Here is a 20,693-nt window from a genome sequence, read left to right on the forward strand (position 1 = left end):
CAGGCAGCTTCCAAGATTCCTTCCAAATACATTTTTTTCCCAGAGTTTGTTTCAAAATACGTAAAAGCAAGAAGACATTTTAAAGTCATTCCTTGCCTAAAACTTGAATGACTTTAACTGAGAGTCAAGATTTAGATCTCCTGGACTAAGCAATTTGCCAGACTTCCAAAGTTGTGAGTTTGTTTGTGGAGCTTTACAAACAAATCTAAGATTAGGCTGAGACTACAAAATATTTCTGACACTCCTCAAGAAAATGAACCCTGATATTCTCAGAAAAAGCAGAATGCAAAAAGCTTGAAGCATATGTTGTTTTTTTTATGTTTACTGTGCAGATGTACAGTGATAACTATTTTTTAAAACTGCAACACCACATTTTTTTTCTTTTCACCCAGGTACTGCAGGTGCTCCAAGACACCAGGTAGCCTTGAACTGTGACTGCTTCTATCCACTAGAACAAATCTTAAGCCCAAGTGAATGGCTATTATATTGGGGCTGTAGTTCCTGGGGGTGAGTTTAGTCACACTGTAACCTAATGTCATGTTACATTAAACTGCACCTTACCACTGACTGACACTTCATGACACCAGGCAACCCAACGGTGGTTGTATGCAGATGCAAAATAAAATTCTTCCTCCTCCACCACCTCACACCCTCACACACACTCTCATGCCAGATGTGCCTGCAGTTTGGACGGCAAGATGAGTCTGAATCTTTGGCAGATAAATAAGGCAGTAGCTTGAACACTCGTGAAAAACAGCTAATTTTTATACCTGCAGGACAGCATATAATAGTGGCTTTTGGCACTATGAGGAGCTGCGCATTTAGAGATGTTGGGCTGAGTTGTCCTTCCATAAGACCCGGTTTTCCAAAGGGGCAAATGAGACCTGGGAATTTGGCCGTGGCATTTAAATCTTTAACAAACACTGTCAAATGGGATTAAGCACCATACTTCAGATTTAGTGGTAAAAACAAAGCAAAAAGATAAAAAGATTTCCAAACTAGCTGTATGTATGCCTATACCAATCTTGCTCGAAATCCTAAGAAATGTTGTTTTTAAGTCAAAGAATCTCAAATGTGAAATCTCAAGGTCTTGCCTGATAGATCTGGGAGCTGACGTACATCCCTGTGAGCCCTAATCAATCATTCCCTCCCTGTCCTCCATTGGCCAGACATTACCTTCCACACTCCAGGTGCCCTCTTCCATCTATGCCCTTGAGAACAGAGAAACTACAACACTCATTAGATTCACTTCTCCCAGCAAAAGTCTAGGGACTCATGGTCTAGAACATAAAACTGTTAGTAATCTGCATTTGTGCCAGTACAGTATGTACCCAAATGTCTCTAGGACTCTTCTTTCACAGCTCTAAAGGTGGCTGATCAATGGCATCCTAGACACAGATTGAGTAGCAGAGAACTGGACCAGCCACACTACTTAAGTCAACCAAAAGGATGAGTTAAACATACGTGAGAACAACATTATGGCTACATATACTCCAGCCAAAATCTTGCACTGATGGTACAAAAATGTTGGCATTTCTCCAATCAAGTGTCAATCTCCTCTTTTCATTTGTCTAAGAGGGCATGGTAGCCAGCTGAGTTGAGGCCCAGATGCTGTATCTGTAAGCAACCCACCTCCCCACCCCACACCAAATAGCCACTCTATGTTCTGAGACCTTTGTTTGGCACCTGGGGAGAGGAAAGGGAGTGTTTCTCTTTTTTCATTATGATGGTAGCCTGGAGAGAGAGAATGATGTATCTCTCTCTCTTTCCCAGGCCCTTGTTCAGGGTTTAAGCCACTACATTTGAAGGTAAAAGAACATACAGGAGACAGGATAGTTCCTTAAGAGATTCTGTGGATTCTGGACAAAGCAGCGATAGAGTCCAGAAAACAAAGTGTGGCGTAATTGGAATAAGAGTCCTTCTTCGGGACCCAGGAACACTCTGCTCCCCTAGAGGGCTGGATTCTGGTCAAAGCAGGGAGGACATCTCTGTCTCCAACTGTATCTCTAAAGACCTGCATTTCTGGGGGCCAATCAGGTACAGCACCCTGGACAGAGGTGGTAATTTAGAAGGAATTCTGTCAGCCCTGGCAATTGCAAAACTCCTTCAGCAGCTTCTTGAACTGGCCAGAGTTGAGAAAAGAAAAGAACCTGCCCAATGGTGGATGAAGCTGTCAGACTAAGTGGTGAAGTGCCCTAGAAGAAACCCCAGAAAGACTTAGATTCCTGAGATGATATACAAAACAACAGAAGTTCTGCTTGGACAGAATGAGCAAGAATAGATGTTTTACAGCTATTAGCAATACTGTGGTTCCATTGGTATTCACAGGTTTGGGAATCCTGGTGACGCTGGGTCTCACAACAAGCCATTAGCAGCATTAAGTAGAAGTGTACAGCTCTCAAGGCATTTCAATGTGATCTTCTTCCACATGGACCATGGAGCCTTTGAATACCTGAGACTCCAGGTCAACTCTATAGGGGAGTGCTGAGCCAATGCTCTATGGAAAAGTTAATTACAAGAAGCAAATACTAAAACATCCCCAAATTTTAAAAGTGCATTTCAAAAAGGGAAGCAGGTTAATGTAAGAGTTGAGTTAAAGGCAATGGAGATACACTTAGATAAAAGCAAGAGGAAAGTAGAGGAAGACAGAGTTTGTCAGGCAGATCCACATCTGGGACTTAGCTACACTACTTACTGGCTGCATAATTTTTCTAAGCCTCAAGTTCCACATCTGTAAAATGGGATAAAATTCTCTACCTCACAGATTTTTGTGGTATATGGTAGGCTCAATGAAGATCAGTTCCTTCCTTCCCATCCTTCCCTTCATTCTCCCAACCTTAGGTACTTCCACTGATTTTTTAAGTACTTATAACTTAGAAAATAGAACAAAATGTTACAGATTCTTAGTAATAGAAGAGACCCTAATACAGTCATCCTCAACTGGGTTTTGCCTCCAGAGGACATTTGGCAATGTCTTGAGACATTTATCATTCCCAACACTTAGGAGTACTACTGTAATCTAGTAAGTAGAGGTCAAGGATACTGCTAAATATCCTACATTGCACAGGATAGCTCCCCACAACAAAGAATTATCTAGCTGCAAATGTCAAGTGCCAATATTAAGAAACCTGGCCTGAGAGAACATCTAACCAACTTCCCACTACTTCAAGAATTCTCTCTATAATATCTCTGAGAGATTGTTTTCCTGGCTTTGGTTTGAACACCTCCAGGCACAGGCACTCACTACCCCTGATATGCCCTCTATTGTCAATTGGTTCTAACTCAAAATGCCTCTCCTTAGATTAAATCAAAATCAAGAACTTTAAGCTGTTGGTCATACTTTTGCCCGCTTCTTCTTCACAGAATAAATCTAAAACCACCTGAGTTCATCGAGCGGTAGATGCATTATAGATTCTCACATGTGCAAGGCCCTCGAGGAGAATCAAATAGAAATAGAATTCCTACCCTCAGGAAGCTTACACTCTAACAGACATGAGAGTGAGAGAAAAAGAAACTGCAAAATAAGGCAGAATAAATGTACATCAAATAGAATTTTTAAAAATATGCTGCATCCTCCAAGAGAAAAAAACATTTAATTCTAACTGAGGTCATTCAGGATGGATCAAGAAAAAATGTGATACATATGAAGAAAGTATCATACGAAGAAAGTCACCCTTTAAGGATTGAAATGGAGACAAAGATATCTTTGAATGACAAGATGCTGAAAGCAAAGACTGCCATCATAAAAGTGAAGCATGCACTGAGGGTCACTAGGATAGGAATATCTTAGAATCAGGAGTGTGGAGCCGAATTTGGGGTTTCGCTGCGAAAGGAAATCTAGCTCTTCCAAAAGCCTTGCAGGGCGAGAGCGGAGAGGGCCCAGGGACTATGCTGGAGTTGCACAGCCGGTTGGGATGGAGAGCCAGGCTTCCTAGCACGCCCGATCACTGACTCCGCGCCTGCCTTGTGCGCCTGCAGCCCTTGGTTCTTCTTGGAAGCGCCAACGCCTTGTCCGGGGCTGGTGGGGCTGGGGCGCCAAGATGCTGCTGATAGTGCCCGAGAGGAGCCGCAGTCTCTGGTGGAGTTGGGTCGCAGGTGGGGGGAGTCAGGAACACCTCCTCTGAAAAATGGCAGAAGCAGTTTTCCATGCCCCAAAGAGGAAAAGAAGAGTATTATGAGACTTATGAGTCTCCCTTGCCAATCCCTTTTGGTCAGGACCATGGTCCTCAGAAAGAATTCAAGATATTCCATGCTGAAATGATTAACAATAATGTGATTGTGAGGAATGCAGAGGACATTGAGCAGCTCTATGGGAACGGTTATTTTGGAAAAGGTATTCTTTCAAGAAGCCGTCCAAGCTTCACAACTTCAGATCCTAAAGTGGTTGCTAAATGGAAAGATGTGAAGACAAACATGCCTATCATCACATCAAAGAAGTATCAGCGTAGCGTTGAGTGGGCGGCAGAGCTGATGCGTAGACAGGGGCAGGATGAAAGTACAGTGTGCAGAATCCTCAAGGATTACACGAAACCGCTTGAGCATCCTCCCGTGCAAAGGAATGAAGAGGCTCAAATGCATGACGAGCTTAACTCTGGAATGGTTTCCAACATGGAAGGCACAGCATGGGGAGAGACACCTTCTGTGGCAAACGGGGATTCTGTAAAGTCAGGTGGTATGGGCGATCCCAGTGAGCTATTAGGCTGCCTGCAGAAGGGCTCTGGGTGCGACCCACCAACAGATGGCTTTGAGAAAAGTGTGGGAGAGGACTCTTCACCTCTGTTCCAAGTCTGTTGCTGCAAACAAGATGCCCTCATCCTCCAGCATGTACCTCACCTTGAGGACAACAGCCAGCATGTCAGTCTCCTGCATGCTGGGGACAAAGGGCCTGACCATGAGTATGTGCTGGTCGAGGAAGAGGAGTGTGCCGTGAGAAAGAGGGAGGATGCCCCAAATGAGGAATTGGCGCGAAGAAAGAGACTAATATGCAGAAGAAATCCATATAGGATCTTTGAGTATTTGCAACTCAGCCTAGAAGAGGCCTTCTTCTTGGTCTATGCTCTGGGATGTTTAAGTATTTACTATGAGAAGGAGCCTTTAACGATAGTGAAGCTCTGGAAAGCTTTCACTGTAGTTCAGCCCACATTCAGAACCAGCTACATGGCCTACCATTACTTCCGAAGCAAAGGCTGGGTGCCCAAAGTGGGACTCAAGTATGGGACAGATTTATTGCTTTATCAGAAAGGCCCTCCATTTTACCATGCAAGTTATTCTGTCATTATTGAGCTAGTTGATGACCATTTTGAAGGCTCTCTCCGCAGGCCATTTAGTTGGAAGTCCCTGGCTGCCTTAAGCAGAGTTTCCGTTAATGTCTCTAAGGAACTTATGCTGTGCTATTTGATTAAACCCTCTACTATGACTGACAAGGAAATGGAGTCACCAGAATGTATGAAAAGAATTAAAGTTCAGGAGGTGATTCTGAGTCGATGGGTTTCTTCACGAGAGAGGAGTGACCAAGACGAACTTTAACAATTCAACCTTTGAAATTAGAAATTCAAATTTCTAATTTCACCAACAACTGTTTATTGAGGGCTAGGTAAAAAGTTTACTGTAATCGTCCATTAATTTATAAGTTTTAAAGGGCACGGTGCTCCCAGCACCAGAAAACTATCAGTGTTTTTAAAGATAAATTACACAGGGGAGGAGAAGGATCCCTGTGCTGGGACTGCAGGTTCTGTCCTTACGTTGGCCTCTAACTCTCCAACCCTGAGCCTCGTACCTCTGGCCTCAGTCTGTGCCCTCATCCGGTCACTGAGGAGGTTGGACTAGATGAGTCCTGAGAACTCTTCCAACAACAGGGACATTTGTTCTCTGATTTTACCTGAAAATGGTGGTAGTTTACATTTATACAGTATGGTTTATGAAGCACTTTCATACGCAGGCATCTCTTGTTACCTACATCTAAGCTGTTCCTGAAAGAGTATTTACAGATTTAGCAATTACACGGATCTATGTTCCATTATTTTAAATGGAAAAAATAGTTACATGTCTCAGCTTATCCAAGAACTTTAACCGATAGCTCAAAACATTGAAAAGTCCCTTCAGTATCTACCAAGGATTTCTGTATCACAAAGCCTTTAAGACATCAGTTACCTGATTATGTAATTCTCAAATGAACTCAATAGTAGGCATGTTTATGTACAGAACACAATATTGTACAATATTAGATAATATCTTCACTGAACTTGTTATAAAAATGAGTGGTTAAATAATGTTTGGAGACATAATGAAAGCAATTTACACTTAGCAAAATGTAATAAAGCCTTTTTTTAATTGGTGAAAAAAAAAAAAAGAATCAGGAGTGTGATGTAGTGGGAGATGAGACAAGTGGTTTGGAGTCAGATTCATGGAGGGTCTCAAATGTCATGCTAAGAAGCCTGGATTTATTAGGCCACAGGCCATATTCTGAGTCAGGCAACACCATGATGGGTCTTGTGGGAGGCCAATGCCTGCACAGCTTAGAATATGAACTGGAGAAGAGGGAGATTAGTTATAGTATAAGGGGATATCAGGGTGAAAGGATGTTTTGAATTTTAGGAGGGAGAGACATGGGCATGTGCTAGGGACAGAATTCTATCATCCCAAAATTCATATATTGAAGCCCTCAATGTGATGGTATTTGGAGATGAGGTCTTTGGAAGGTAATTAGGTTAGATAAGGCCCTCATGATGGAAAGAGTACCCTTATAAGAAGAGATCAGAGAGCTTGGCCCCACCCTCTTTGCCATGTGAAGATACAGCAAGGAGAAGGCCATCTGCAAACCAGGGCGAAAGCCCTCACTGGAAGCTGACCAGGCTGGAATCCTGACCTTGGACTTCCCAGCCTCCAGAACTGTTAAATTTCTGTTGTTTAAGCCATCAAGTTCTATTATTTGTTATGACAGCCTGAGCTAAGACAGCATGTTTAGAGGAAACAGAAGAAACATACCAAAATTGCAAAAAAGGAGAACATGGCTCTCAAATCAGGTTTTGGAGGCAAGAGATTCAACCGGCTAAGGTAAAAATAGGTTTAGAAAGAAAGAAGATCACATGGGTCTCAGAGGCTGAGCCTAAAGGATGAGAAGAGAGGTGATGACAGAGTGGAATTCCAGAGGAAAAAAGAGTTTAGGAAGCTCAGTTCACATAACCTAAATTTTTAGTGAGATAAAGGAAGATTATGGAGTATTAGAGGAAGATTATGGAGTTAGCCAAATAAGTAAAACAGAAAGGTTTGGAACAGCTTCTCTGGTATACATAGGGTCAGAAAGCATTTGGGATATATAAGCACCAAAAGGAGGAGATCATAAGAGTCTAGCTGGGCCGGGTGTAGTAGCTCACGCCTGTAATCCCAGCACTTTGGGAGGCCAAGGCAGGCAGATCACCTGAGGTCAGGAGCTCCAGACCATCCTGGTCAACATGGCAAAACCATATCTCTACTAAAAATACAAAAATTAGTTGGGTGTGGTGGCATGCACCTATATTCCCAGCTACTTGGGAGGCTGAGGGAGGAGAATCGCTTGAACTGGGAGGAGGAGGTTGCTGTGAGCCGAGATTGTGCCACTGCACTCCAGCCTGGTGACAGAGTGAAACTCCATCTCAAAAAAAAAAGAAAAAGAAAAAGAAAAAGAGTCGAGCTGAAGCTGGCTAACAGAAATTTGAAAGGCTGTAAGCAGCCGAGTCTCACCATTCCTACTGAGCATGGATGGTGGGATTTACCCAAGGTGGGGGATTATATAGCAAAGCAGCCAGGAGAAGTCTCTCTATACTCTGTGATGGGGCAGGAAGATATAACTGAGTGAATTGTTTGGGGTGATGAAAAATTTTGGAAATAGTGGTAATGATTGCACAACATTGTGAATGTAATTAATGTCACTAAATTGCATGCTTAAAAATGCTTAAAATTGCAAATTTCAAGTTCTATATACATAATCACATTTATTGTGATACTATTCTACATAACTTTAAAATTATGTAAAAGAAAAAAACTAAGTGAAAAGAAAAATGAAGCCAGAGAAGAGAGAAAGGGGAAGAAAGAAACAAAGGAAAAAGTTATAGAGAAAAAAAGTTGGGAGAGAAAGAAGAAGAAAGAGAAGGAAGGATGGATGTAAAGCTGGGATATCCTTCTCCAATATCTAGCTGGGCCACCACCACCACCAGAGTCTGTTCTCTTCTAGTCTGAACAGTCTTACTTCCTCCAATATACTAGTGATACGGTGTTCATACATCTCACCCTGGTCCATGCAATTCCTCTGGGCTTTACCAGTTCGTGAATTTTCCTCATAAATGCATTGCCCAGAACTAAATACAAGCTCCACTATGGAGTCTAGTGCAACAGTTCTTAACTAGAGGTATTTCCCCCCTCTCTCGGGGATATTTGGCAGTATCTGGAGATATTTTGGTTGCCACATCTGTGGGAATCTACCAGCAGAGAGTAGGTGGAGACCCAGGATGCTGCTAATGCACAGAGCACAAGAAGACCCTATCAAAAAAGAATCATCTGATCTAAAACATCGATAACTTTGCTCTAGTGTGACTATTATCTCCCATGATCTGGACATTATGTCCCTATTAAGGTGGCCTAAGATAGAAGACATAGGCTCTTCTGGATCATATTGAACTTGACTCAGTTAAAAAATGCAGGTCTGGCCAGGTGTGGTGGCTCATGCCTGTAATTCCAGCACTTTGGGAGGCCAAGGCGGGTTAATCATCTAAGATCAGGAGTTCGAGACCAGCCTGGCCAACACAGTGAAACCCTATCTCTACTGAAAATACAAAAATTAGCCTGGTGTGGTGGCTCATGCCTGTAATCCCAGCTACTCAGGAGGCTGAAGCAGGAGAATTGCCTGAACCCAGGAGGCAGAGGTTGGGTTGCAGTGAGCTGAGATCGCACCACTGAACTCCAGCCTGAGTGACAGAGCTAGACTCTGTCTAAAAATTTTAAAATTTTACAAATTTAAAAAAAAAACGCAGGTTTTTTTTTTTTTACATGACATGCTCTCAAGTCAGGCTTGTTGTTGTACAGCTGAGGTGCTGGACCCCTTGGAAGAATTTTATATTAACCCCTATGAAATTCTATCCTGTCAGTTTTGGTTTCTGGTTACAGCCCATGGAGATAATGAAATGAGAGGCTTGGTTCTAACATTCAGTGAAGGAGCGATTTCTCCCAGCTCTTCATCACTTCCAGCAGCAGCACCCAAACAGGAGACTACAAACGGATTCCAGGCTGCTGGTAGCTGGCAGCATTCTCTCAGCTAGTTTCCTGCCTGCTTCAATCAAGATGACCCGGGTTTTTACCTGAGCACCCAGGTGAGAACAGCCCTCTAGGTAACAGCGCCCCCCACATCATACTTCCTACACATCTAGTTGCCAGACATCACAACTTCTTCCCTGACCTGTGGGGAAAAGGAGGGAGCAGAAATGGCTGAGGTGAGTCAGTCCCGAGATGTATGTGTATGTGGCTTGGGGTTCAGAGAGTTGTTTCTTAGTCACTCTCTGTATAATGCAAAATATTTGAATTGAATAAAACAGCATTAAGAGTGTGGTTCTTCTATTTTTGTCAGCAAAGCTATATGAAGTTGAACCTTCCACTAAGTCTAAACAACAATCAAATCCACAGGCTAACATTAAGGCTCCAGTCTATGATGCACTGTCAAATACAAATCTCCAAAATGACAAATCTTCAGAGAGAAAATCACAGAAATTAGACTCATTGTAATTTTGAAAATTGAATTTTGATGTTACAATTGTTTGTGTTATATCCATTACATTATTTTATTTTAATGTCAGTATAAGGCAGCCAATTTTCCTTTCTTTGAACTCACTATCTTTTCTTATGACATCATATCCTTCCTTTTTTGATATTAAAATATCTTACCTTAGTAAAATGTTAGTTAAATAAATAGATTACAGTTAATATATGTATATCCTTCCTTGGCAAAAATATAAAGTTGGAGACCTGCATCATTTCCTAAATAATTTTTTCTACAACATTACCAGACTGTGAAACCTAAAATTCTAGGAGCAGTTGACTTAAACATTTGACAAATACACCTGTGATGTTTTCATGCAAGTCACTGATGAGAAATGTCAGCCCAGAAAGTATTATATAGAAAAACACATATCATGGCCCTGGGGCTCATCCTTCAGGTCAACATCAATTCATGAATCAACACTCTTAGGATATGTTTGTTCAGTAAACTATAAATCTGCCTAACTATATTATCAACATGCTCACATTTAACCATTTCACCCAAAGAATATTCTGAGAGACTGTTAAAGGCCCTACTGAAATCAAAGTCAACTTGTCAGTGAGATAGCAATAGATAACCTGGTCCAGAACCTGAGGTACCTGAATTTACTTTTCCTGCTTATCATGTACCCCCTCTTTTTTGGTAACTACTCAGTGATTTTCCTTTGGAGAACCACCACTCACCCACTTCCAGCCCATATGATGGAGGTGTTGACACCATACGGCAACTCCATGGGTAGGCATGGGGCCTAGGTCTGGTCAATCAGCACTGTCCATCCTCTCGACCACATATTTGGCCTAAGGATGTGTATATCCCCCATGATAAACCAATGAGACACAGTTCCAGAAGTTTTGTTCCGCTTATTGATTAAAAAAAAAAAATAGTGGCATCTTCCAACTGGGATTCCTGAGAAAATATGATATAAGCCTGGGATCCTAGGGATCACATTGCTCCTATGGGGACAGCCTGCCTAAATATAGCCAGCCCAAAACCGAGTGGAGCAAAGAGATGGAGAGAAAGTGAGATTAAGCCATGATAACATCATTGGAGTACCTTATTTCAGGAGGATGCAGGTTACATCTAACACTAACTTTGTTACAAGAGAAATTTCTCCCTTTTACTTAAGCCATTTTGAATTGGCTATTGATCTTTTGCAAGTAAAAAGGTTTAGCTGGTACATAAGATTCATTTAAAAATGTAAGTTCTGTCATCTCATTTATCACTCCAATATTTATTGGGCACCTTCACAGTTCCAGCCACTGTGCTAAACTCAGGATATAACAGAGAATAGACTTGGCCCTGGTTTTTAAAGAGGTGGTGGTCTAATGGAGACTGGCATCTAAAGATACAAATTACAAGAAAATGTGTAGTTAGAGCTAGAATCAAATGTGATTAATGTAGGGGCACAAAGACCAAACTGAACTATTTCTACCTTTCAGGGTTCAATAAGACACGAGGAAAAAGTGACATACGAGTATATTCTTGAATTAGCTCCAGCAGAGTCAATCATTTTAAATGCTCCCATCTGTTTAATTCTTTCCAATTCAGAACTTTACCAAGAAGAGATATTAAGATCACTAGGCTCTGCTATGTTATGCTTTGTAGAATACAAAATTTCTCCACTAACAATAATAAAGGCAGATAGTGTAGGAGCCATCAGTACCTCCCTCACTCTCCTTGATGCTTCTAAGATTATAGGATAGAAGCTGGATGACCAAAACTAAATTTGTTCTATTTCTTTGGATGAGATTTATCTGGGCTCAGGATTAGGACTTGTTTAAAGCACATTGAGGATCTCTTCCTGTTATAAACAAGTTAGGGCTAATTTTTTTTCTCCTGTTTGCTTTATACTGTACTGTATTGAGATCACTCTTCTGCAAGGAGAAATTGAATCAAATGAGAAAAAGTGTGTGTGTATCATCTGTTAATGTTATAGCTTCTATTTCAAGCATGGTGCCCATTTTTTCCTTTTTCTTCTACTTCACCCAGGCATAGTTAATGATAAGATCTTAAAATCATGGTAATTTCTGATATATGGGCCATATCTGAAATTTTCTGCTTCAAGGACAATAATTTGAGTGAAAAGTAATTGTGTAGTCTCATCAGTTATAACTTTAACAGAGAAAATTTTCAAAGAAAAGCCCGTTTTTCTTTGCCATCTTTACAAAAGATGTGTATAAATTTTTGCCCTCTTACAGCTCCTGCTGTTGAAATGACCACTCCCAAAGTTAACTAAAACTAGAGTTGGTGCCAGGTTTTCTCAATAGATGCAAAAAGGGCACTTGACAAAATGCACCATTCTTAAAGATTTGATTTTATAAATTTCTCAGCAAACTAAGAATACATGACAACTCATTTTTTTTTTTTTTTTTTTTTTTTTTGAGGCGGAGTTTCGCTCGTTACCCAGGCTGGAGTGCAATGGCGCGATCACCGCTCACTGCAACCTCCGCCTCCTGGGTTCAGGCAATTCTCCTGCCTCAGCCTCCTGAGTAGCTGGGATTACAGGCACGCGCCACCATGCCCAGCTAATTTTTTGTATTAGTAGAGACGGGGTTTCACCATGTTGACCAGGACGGTCTCGATCTCTTGACCTCGTGATCCACCCGTCTCGGCCTCCCAAAGTGCTGGGATTACAGGCTTGAGACAACTCATTTTGATACACAGCATCTACAAAAAAATCTACAGGTAACATCAGACTTAACGATGAAATACTGACTGCTTTCAACTAAAGTTGGAATAAAAATGTTCAGCATCATTTCTATTCAGCATTGTAATGTAGGTACTAATCACTGCAATAAGGCAAGAAAAGAAATAAAAGATAAAAGATGAGAAAAAGTAAGACTGCAATTGTTTAAAGATGACAAGATTGTAAATGAAGAAAACCTTATAGAATCTGCCACGTTTTAAAAAAAAACTATCAAAATTGGTGGATTCAGTGGATTTAGCAAAATCTCAAGATGAATGGCCAATATATAAACGTTAATTGCAATTCTATGAAACGTAATAAAACAATAAAAATGAAAGTTAAGTGTAATACCATTTAAATTAGCATTAAAAATCTAATATTAAAACATAAATCTAACAAAAACCTGGGCATAGTGATTAATGTCTGTAATCCCAATGACTCAGAAGGCTGAGGCAGGAGAATTGCTTGAAGTCAGGAACTCAAAACCAGCCTGAGCAATGTAGCAAGACCTCATCTCTAAAAAAAAAATTTTTAACTTAGCCAGGCATGGCAGCATGTGTCTGTAGTCCCAGCTACTAAGGAGGCTGAGGTGGGAGAATCTCTTGAACCCAGGAGTTCCTGGTTATAGTTTGTCATGTCATGCCACCACACTCCAGCCTGGGCAATAGAGTGAGACCTCAACTCCAAGAGAAAAAGAATAAATCCAACAAAAAATGTGCAACACCTCTATATGAAAAACTACAAAACAGCCTGGGCGTGGTGGCTCATTTCTGCAATCCCAGCACTTTGGGAGGCCAAGGTAGGCAGATCACCTGAGGTCAAGAGTTTGAGACAAGCCTGACCAACATGGAGAAACTCCATCTTTACTAAAAATACAAAATTAGCCTGGTGTGGTGGTGCAGTCCTGTAACCCCAGCTACTCAGGAGGCTGAGGCAGGAGAATAGCTTGAAGCCAGGAGGCGGAGCCAAGATCGTACCATTGCACTCCAGCCTGGACAACAAGAGTGAAATGCTGAGAGATATTAAAGAAACCTAAATTAATGGATTGATAAACAATGTTAATGGATTGAGTCATGGAAAACTATTTTACGTGGCTGGAGTACAGGGAGCAGAGAGATGAGTGGTAAGACACTGTTGGACATGTAGACAGGAACCATACATCACAGACCACCTAAGAATTATGATTCTATCCCAGGGACAACAGCAACTCAGTGAGGAAATACTGAGTTTCCTAACTCCACTGCAGATGGAACAGGAGGACAAAAACTTTGGCTATAGAATGAAGGTTTTGCATCTGAACTAATATGTTGGAGGACTAACCCTTAGTAAAGGCTCAACCCTCTTTAGCTATGGCAAGGGTAAAGAAAGTAATTGGAGCTTTGCATTCTAACCCATCAGAAAGCCACTAAAAGTACAAATTTCCCCACCTCCCCAGCAAGCTTTTACTTCGTGCAGTGATACCAACAGACAGAACAGATGAGGACACATAGCTTGAGGACATTCAGTGCCCAACTATAGCTCAAGCAAGGGAAACCACACACCGCTGCCATGCTCAAGAAGGCCTACAACTCACAAACTCAGGTTTCTCCTCTGATACCCAGATCAACTTGTATCCCCATATAATCCCATGACCTCAAGCACTGCCCTCTACATAAATGCCTTATGCTGTGATGTGAACCTCTGTCACCTCCAAAACACATGTTGAAATTTAATTTTAGACATGGACATATCGAGGGGTAGGGCCTTTAAGAAGTGACTGGGTGATAAAAGTTCTGCCTTCATGCATAGATTAATCCACTTGTGAGTAGATAAAGAAAATTACACACAAACACACACACACACACACCATGGAATACTATTTAGCCATAAAAAGAACAAAATAATGTCTTTGCAGCAATTTGAATGGAGCTGGAGGCCACTGTTCCAAGTAAAGTAACTCAGGAACAGAAAATCCACTTGATTAATCCACTCATGGATTAATCTAGTCATGGTTTAATATATTAATAAATTATTCTACAAGTAGGACTACGTAGAGGAAGTGAGATCTCAGCCAGCACACTCAGCTCCCTTACCATGTGACGCCCCTGTGCGTCTGGGACCTTGGGACTCTGCAGAGCATCCCCACCAGCAAGAAGGCCCTCACTAGATGCAGCCTTCAACCTTGGACTTCTCAGCCTCCATAACTGAAGAAATAAACTATTTTTCTTTGTAAGTTACCCAGTTTCAGATATTCTGTTATAATCAACAGAAAATGAACTAAGACATCTGAATTCCATCTCAGTTCCTTCTCTCTCTCTTGAATGAAAGGATGCCAAACTGAATAGCTCTTCCTTTCATCACGCCTAGATGACCTAGTATCTTGCTGACCAAGACATGTTCCTCTTGCTGAAGAAATCATGTTTAGATACATATTTCAAAAGATTCAGCACATTCTGTTTCTACTAATAAAACATATCATATAAAATATTGCCAAACATGCATAACCATACACTGATACATCTTTATACACAGAACCTCAAAGCAGAGACATTGCCCACACAGACTACTTAACATTTTCTCACTATTTAAATACATTCAATTGCCTTCCTGGTCAGCACAACCCACCACTCTGAGGCAATACTCAATTGTTCCACAGAATTATTACATGTGCCAGTGTTCTATAAGAAGGAAGTCAGGCATGTAATTGTGAACAAGACACATCTGTGAGTCAAAGGGGAACAGAATAATAATCAGCTAACTGAAGAGTCACCTGAAAACCTCTCCTTTTGAGAGCAAAGAAAATGAAAGGGTTTTATCAGCCTGGAATAGTGTGCGCAAGGTGTTAACTTCAGCCATGGGGATGGCACAAAGGTCTTTTCAAGGTTCTTTCCAGCCTTCAGAATATAATGGTGTAGAACCAGGAACAAACCACCTAGGAAGCTGTATTGTACACATCCTAGATTTCCACTTACCAAAACCACTACAGAGAAATAAACAACGTAAAAATTGGTGAGTGTATTGAGAAAACAGTCCAAAAATGATCTAGAGAATATATCTTGTAAATAAGATTTCACCTTCAATGTCCTTTATCTGAAAATCACACTTGGCAAAAACAACAGGATGAGAAAAGGGCAGCATTCAATTCCGTGTGTGTGTGTAATTTGCCACAATCAATTCCACTTTAAATAATCATAACCACTACCTATTAAGTGCCTCTACATGCCACATACTTCTTTTCTACATACGTGAACGGAGGACAATATTAATATCTCCATCTTACAGATTAGAAGTCTGAGGTTAGAGTGGTTAAGTTACTTGCCTAAGATTACTGACCTAGTAAGAAAGATTTGAACCTAAATCTGTCTGACGCCAAATCACATCTTTCCACTAGTCCATGTCACCTTACAGTTCTTGAAAAGCTTGGAGACCTTTGTGTAATGATTCCAAAGAACTTCATTCTATGAACTACAGTAAGGAATAAGGTCACAGGTCCAACAGACCCTGTGCTTCTCCCTCTGCCAACTGTCAAAAGATACTCCCTACCTGCAACTACAGCCCAGATGACTACAGAAGTCTTCTCTCACCAAAAGACATCGATTCTAGTGGGAGTCTGCCACTGACTGGCTCCTCAATATCTCAATTTCCTTCCTTTTAAATAGGATAATTTCTCTCCTTGCTCACTTCACCGTCTCTTTATTAGTTAAATAGAGTTAACAGACTTTAGACAGGTAAGAAATTATTTTTCCTTGCAAAGATATTTTCACTTTACATGGAGGTCCAGCACGGAGAAGCAGAAGGAACACTAAGCTCAGAGTCAAAGGACAAGAATAAAATTTCATAGTCCAGCCATTACTTCCTATGTGTTCTTGAACAAGTCATTTCCCTGCTTTGAGCCTCAATGTTCTCATCTACAAGATTATGCCATTGCGCCAGATCAATAACCCTTCAAGTGTGGCCCACACCCAGTGGTAGACCATAAGAACCCTTATGGTTGTCTTGATGGGTCTAAACTGGATGGAAAAACAAAGCTCCTTTTATTAATTGCATGAGTAAATGGCATCCCATCTCAAGGTGTAATTTTGTATATAGCCAAAGATTACTTACTAGTAACCTACTAAGTGGGTTACTGTAATTTGTTAACAGTCAACTAAAATTAATGTGCTTTTAATATATTCAGGACTCAAATGCTTGGCAACATTCAAAGCTCTTACTGTGTATGAACATGTGCAGATGGTTGTAAAGCCTGCAATTTTGAGGAAGAATACCTAATATCATTGCTATCTTCGTTGATCATGGCTTTCAATTGTTGTTATGACTGCTTATAAATTGATGTTAATAAGCTCCATAATTATCCATTTAGATTGTAATGGGTCATTTGGTTAACTCTACCATGTATGGCAATACATACTTGGATCAATGTGTAAGGCCTATAATTTTCAGTAGTTGGGCTTTAAGGCATATAAAAATTAGATGGCTGGCCAAACAACAAATATTTCCTGATCACCTATTATGTGACAAGTTCTGTTCTAAGCACTGGAACACTGGAAAAATGTACTGTCATTCAAAATTGTACATTCTAGCGGAAGATTACAGACAATAAACACATGAACAAAACAAGTAAATGATGTTATACCTGGTTTCAAAAAAATTGTGATGGAAAAGATAAAAGAGGGTAATGTAGTATAGAGAAGGCTTCTTTAGCCAAGGCAAAGGTCCCCAAAGATGTCTCTGAGGAGGTAACACATAAGTTATAAACTAAGTAATGAGTGGCAGAGTTGTGAAGATCTGGGTAACTGTATTCCTGGCAGATGGAACAGTAAGGAAAAGAGCATCTAAGGCCAGAACAAGTCTGGTCTGGATTGTCATTCAGTAAATACATTCCCTCCCTACTCCCACTGTGGACAGAATATATTACCATGGCCCCTGATGTTGTATTTGACCACATGAATGTGCTTTGGCCAATGGAGCATAAATAGATATGATATATGCAAAGACTTAAAATGTGCCCGTGCAATAGGCTTGCTGTCTTGGACTACTGCCTTGCAAAGAAAAGAGTCTGCTCTGCATAGGTGCTGCCCCATCATCCTGGGCTCCAGAAGGACCACCCATGGAGCAGATTTGAGCTTAAACTAGTGTAAAGAGACAAGCCCAACCATATTTTCAGCTTGAAACTGAACCTTCCAGTCAAGCCCAGCCTAGATTAGCTGATTCAGTCAACTTGCAGTCATGTAAAAGAGACAATAAATGCTTATCATTGTATGCTCCTGAGTTTTGGAGTAGTTTATTATACAGCAATATATAGCATGTTCAGACAGTGAGAGGACTGGAGAAGATTGGTCTGATTATGGCAAGCAAGGAGGAGAAATTGTATAATAATATGGATGAAATAGAAAGGAGTCAGATAAGGTAAAACTTTACAACAAAAGTCTTTAGTTTTGGCTTCATTTTAATCACAGTGGTAAGTCACTGGAGAGGTTTAAGCATAAGAGTGTTGGATGGACTGCAGGATGGACTACAGAGGTGCATAAGTGGAAGACAGGACACCAGTCAGGAGGCTACTGTGATTTTCTAAGCAAGAAATGATAGTCGCTTGGAATAAGATTGTGGCTATGGACATGGTGAGATGTGATCTAATTGAAGATATAATTTTGGAGGTAGAGGAGATGGTACTAATCAATAGACTAGATGAGGAACATAAAGATAAGAGTGTTCAAGAATGGCCCCTAAATCTTGGGCCTGAGAAACTGAGTATATGATGGAGCTGTTTAATAAGATAGAGAAGGCCTGGGATCCGGGCAAGAAGATGTCCAGAGTAGGGAGGTGGAGAGAGTAGATAGTTTTAGCGTACTATGTTTGAGATGCTAACTTGGCAGTTAGATATTTAACTCTGCCTTTCAGGGAAGTGGTGTGAGTTAGAAATATAAATGTGAGTGTCATCAGTGTACAGATGATATTTGAAGCCATGTGACTAGAGAACACCTGAAGAGGTGGAAAAGATGAGACAGAATTCAGCGCAATATTTGAAGATATAAAAGCTGAGGACAAGCCAGCAAAGGTCATAGGGAAATAAAGGTATGTGGGGTAAGAGGAAAGCAGGCAAGAGCCGAAGCAGGAAACCTAGCAAAGATTCACAGCTCAAACTTGATTCATTCCTAGCTTTAGGTGATGGCTAAAGAAGATGTACAGCTAACTGCAAAAGAAAATAAAGAAAAGACAAGGAAAAGCAAACAGTAATCTCATTGTTACAACTCATGTCTAGAAAGTAGGGTTGGGTTTGGCAGATAAGCCATTAGTCTTGATGAGCCTTGTTCCCTGCATAAACAGGTTTTAGTCAGAAAGGTTTCAGAGTCACTAGATTTCTTTTTTTTTTTTTTTTTTTTTTCTGAGACAGAGTCTCACTCTGTCTCACTGCAGTCACCACCTCCAGGGTACAAGGATTCTCTCACCTCAGCCTCCAGAGTAGCTGGAATTACAGGCGTGAGCCATTACACCTGGCTAATTTTTATATTTTTAGTGGAGACAGGGTTTCACCATTTTGGCCAGGCTGATCTCGAACTCCTGACCTTAAGCGATCCACCTGCCTTGGCCTCCCAAAGTGCTGGGATTACAGATGTGAGCCACCATCCCTGGCCAGAATCACTGGATTTAATAATTTCTACAAGCTCTTTGAGCCTTCTAGAGTCTTTGAATATAGATTGGTTAGAAGCTACATTAGCTCAGTGTAGATTACCTGATGTATATATCTATTGAAAATGTGCACACAGAGACATTCTAGGTGAAAATAATAGAATACAAAGAGCTCTTCCCTATCCCACCTGCCACAGCTCTTCCACCAAAAAGCACTGCTATGGATTAGGGATATCAAGGGGCAAATGGTGGTGATATGGTTTGGCTGTGTCCTCAAATCTGATTTTGAATTGTAGCTCCTGTAATTCCCACATGTCATAGGAGGAACCCAGTAGGAGGTAAATGAATCATGGGGGTGGGTCTTTCCCATGCTGTTCTTCTGATAGTGAATAAGTCTCATGAGATCTGATGGTTTTACAAAGAGGAGTTCCCCTGCACACGTTCTCTTGCCTGCTGTCACGTAAGACATGACTTTGCTTCTCATTCATCTTCTGCCATGATTGTGAGGCCTCCCAGCTATGTGGAACTGTGAGTCCATTAAACCTTTTTCCTTTATAAATTACCTAGTCTCGGATATTTGTTTATTAGCAGCGTGAGAACAGACTAATACAGATGGAGTTTTTAATGTGCCATAAGGGGAGGTAATGAGTAGACCCATGGGATTCAAGATCTCTGAGTCTGGAGGAAAGGCATTATAGTTTTTGCTCTTGCTTTGAAGGATTTAAGTCATTTTCCTCTTTGTTTCCCCCTACTACCTTTTTGAACTCTCCTCCTTACCTATAACCATTAAGGTAAGACATAGCCCAGCAGCTTCTCCAGCTTGGGAGGATGTATCTGCCACAGCTCTTCATTCCCAACAGACCCAAGCAAGAGCCTGGCTGATGCCTAGATATAAACAACAATCTCCTCTTGAAAAAAGAAGTCCTTCCTACTGCAAAGTCCACCTCAATAGAGGAATACACCAGAGCATGGGAGAAAAGCTTCAGCTAATAATATCAATGTTCCTTTGCTGGTTTCTTGTTCTCTAGCCCTTTTTTGCTCAAAGTATGGTCCACAGACCTGCAGCATCAGTGTCTTCTGGTAACTTGTTAGAAATGCAGAATGCCTGATCTACTGAATTAGAATCCGTGTGTTATCAAGATCCCCAGAAGGTTCATATACACGTTAAAGTTTAAGAAGCATGACTGCATCATATATTTCCCTTGGGACTTTGCAAGAAGGGGTGGCTGATTGAGCACAGAATTATGTATCCATCAGTTCCCCTGACAAATACCCGATCTCATCTCTGTGGAAACACGGTACCAGAATTCTGAAAATTGAGAGACGTTTATACAGACTTGGAGTATTCCATCATAGAATTAACCTTGGTGAGTTTCAGTGACTCATCTACATTTTCTCTGAAGTACCCACTACCACTAGCAATCCCTCTCTAAGGAAGGAAGCTCTAATCTCTCAAAAGTTCTTAGGAATATTCACAGAGATTAAAAGAAACACCGTGATGTTCTTGGTGGCTTGACAGTGAAGATTCTAAAATGTCTCTGCCCTTTTTATACTAATCAGGGATATTAAATAAGTCCTGATTATGCTTCTAGACTTCGGAGACCTGGAGGTCAGTTT

The 20,693-nt window shown here is 40.9% G+C and overlaps 2 protein-coding genes across 3 annotated transcripts in view; one reads left to right on the forward strand and one right to left on the reverse strand.

Annotated features, from left to right (window-relative positions):
- The window catches only part of NELL1 (neural EGFL like 1), a 912,020-nt gene that overhangs the window by 834,922 nt on the left and 56,405 nt on the right, over positions 1–20,693 (reverse strand). The gene's annotated exons all lie outside the window — the stretch shown is intronic.
- On the forward strand, positions 4,128–6,338 carry LOC105720176 (tRNA-splicing endonuclease subunit Sen2-like). The gene is given in 2 exon segments (XM_012456486.2): positions 4,128–4,172; positions 4,174–6,338. Coding segments are annotated over 2 exon segments (1,398 nt in total). The 3' UTR covers positions 5,527–6,338.

This window comes from Aotus nancymaae, unplaced genomic scaffold (assembly GCF_030222135.1).
Source record: "Aotus nancymaae isolate 86718 unplaced genomic scaffold, 86718_ANA_hifiasm-v0.15.2.pri h1tg000059l, whole genome shotgun sequence".
NCBI classification, from domain to species: Eukaryota; Metazoa; Chordata; class Mammalia; order Primates; family Aotidae; genus Aotus; species Aotus nancymaae.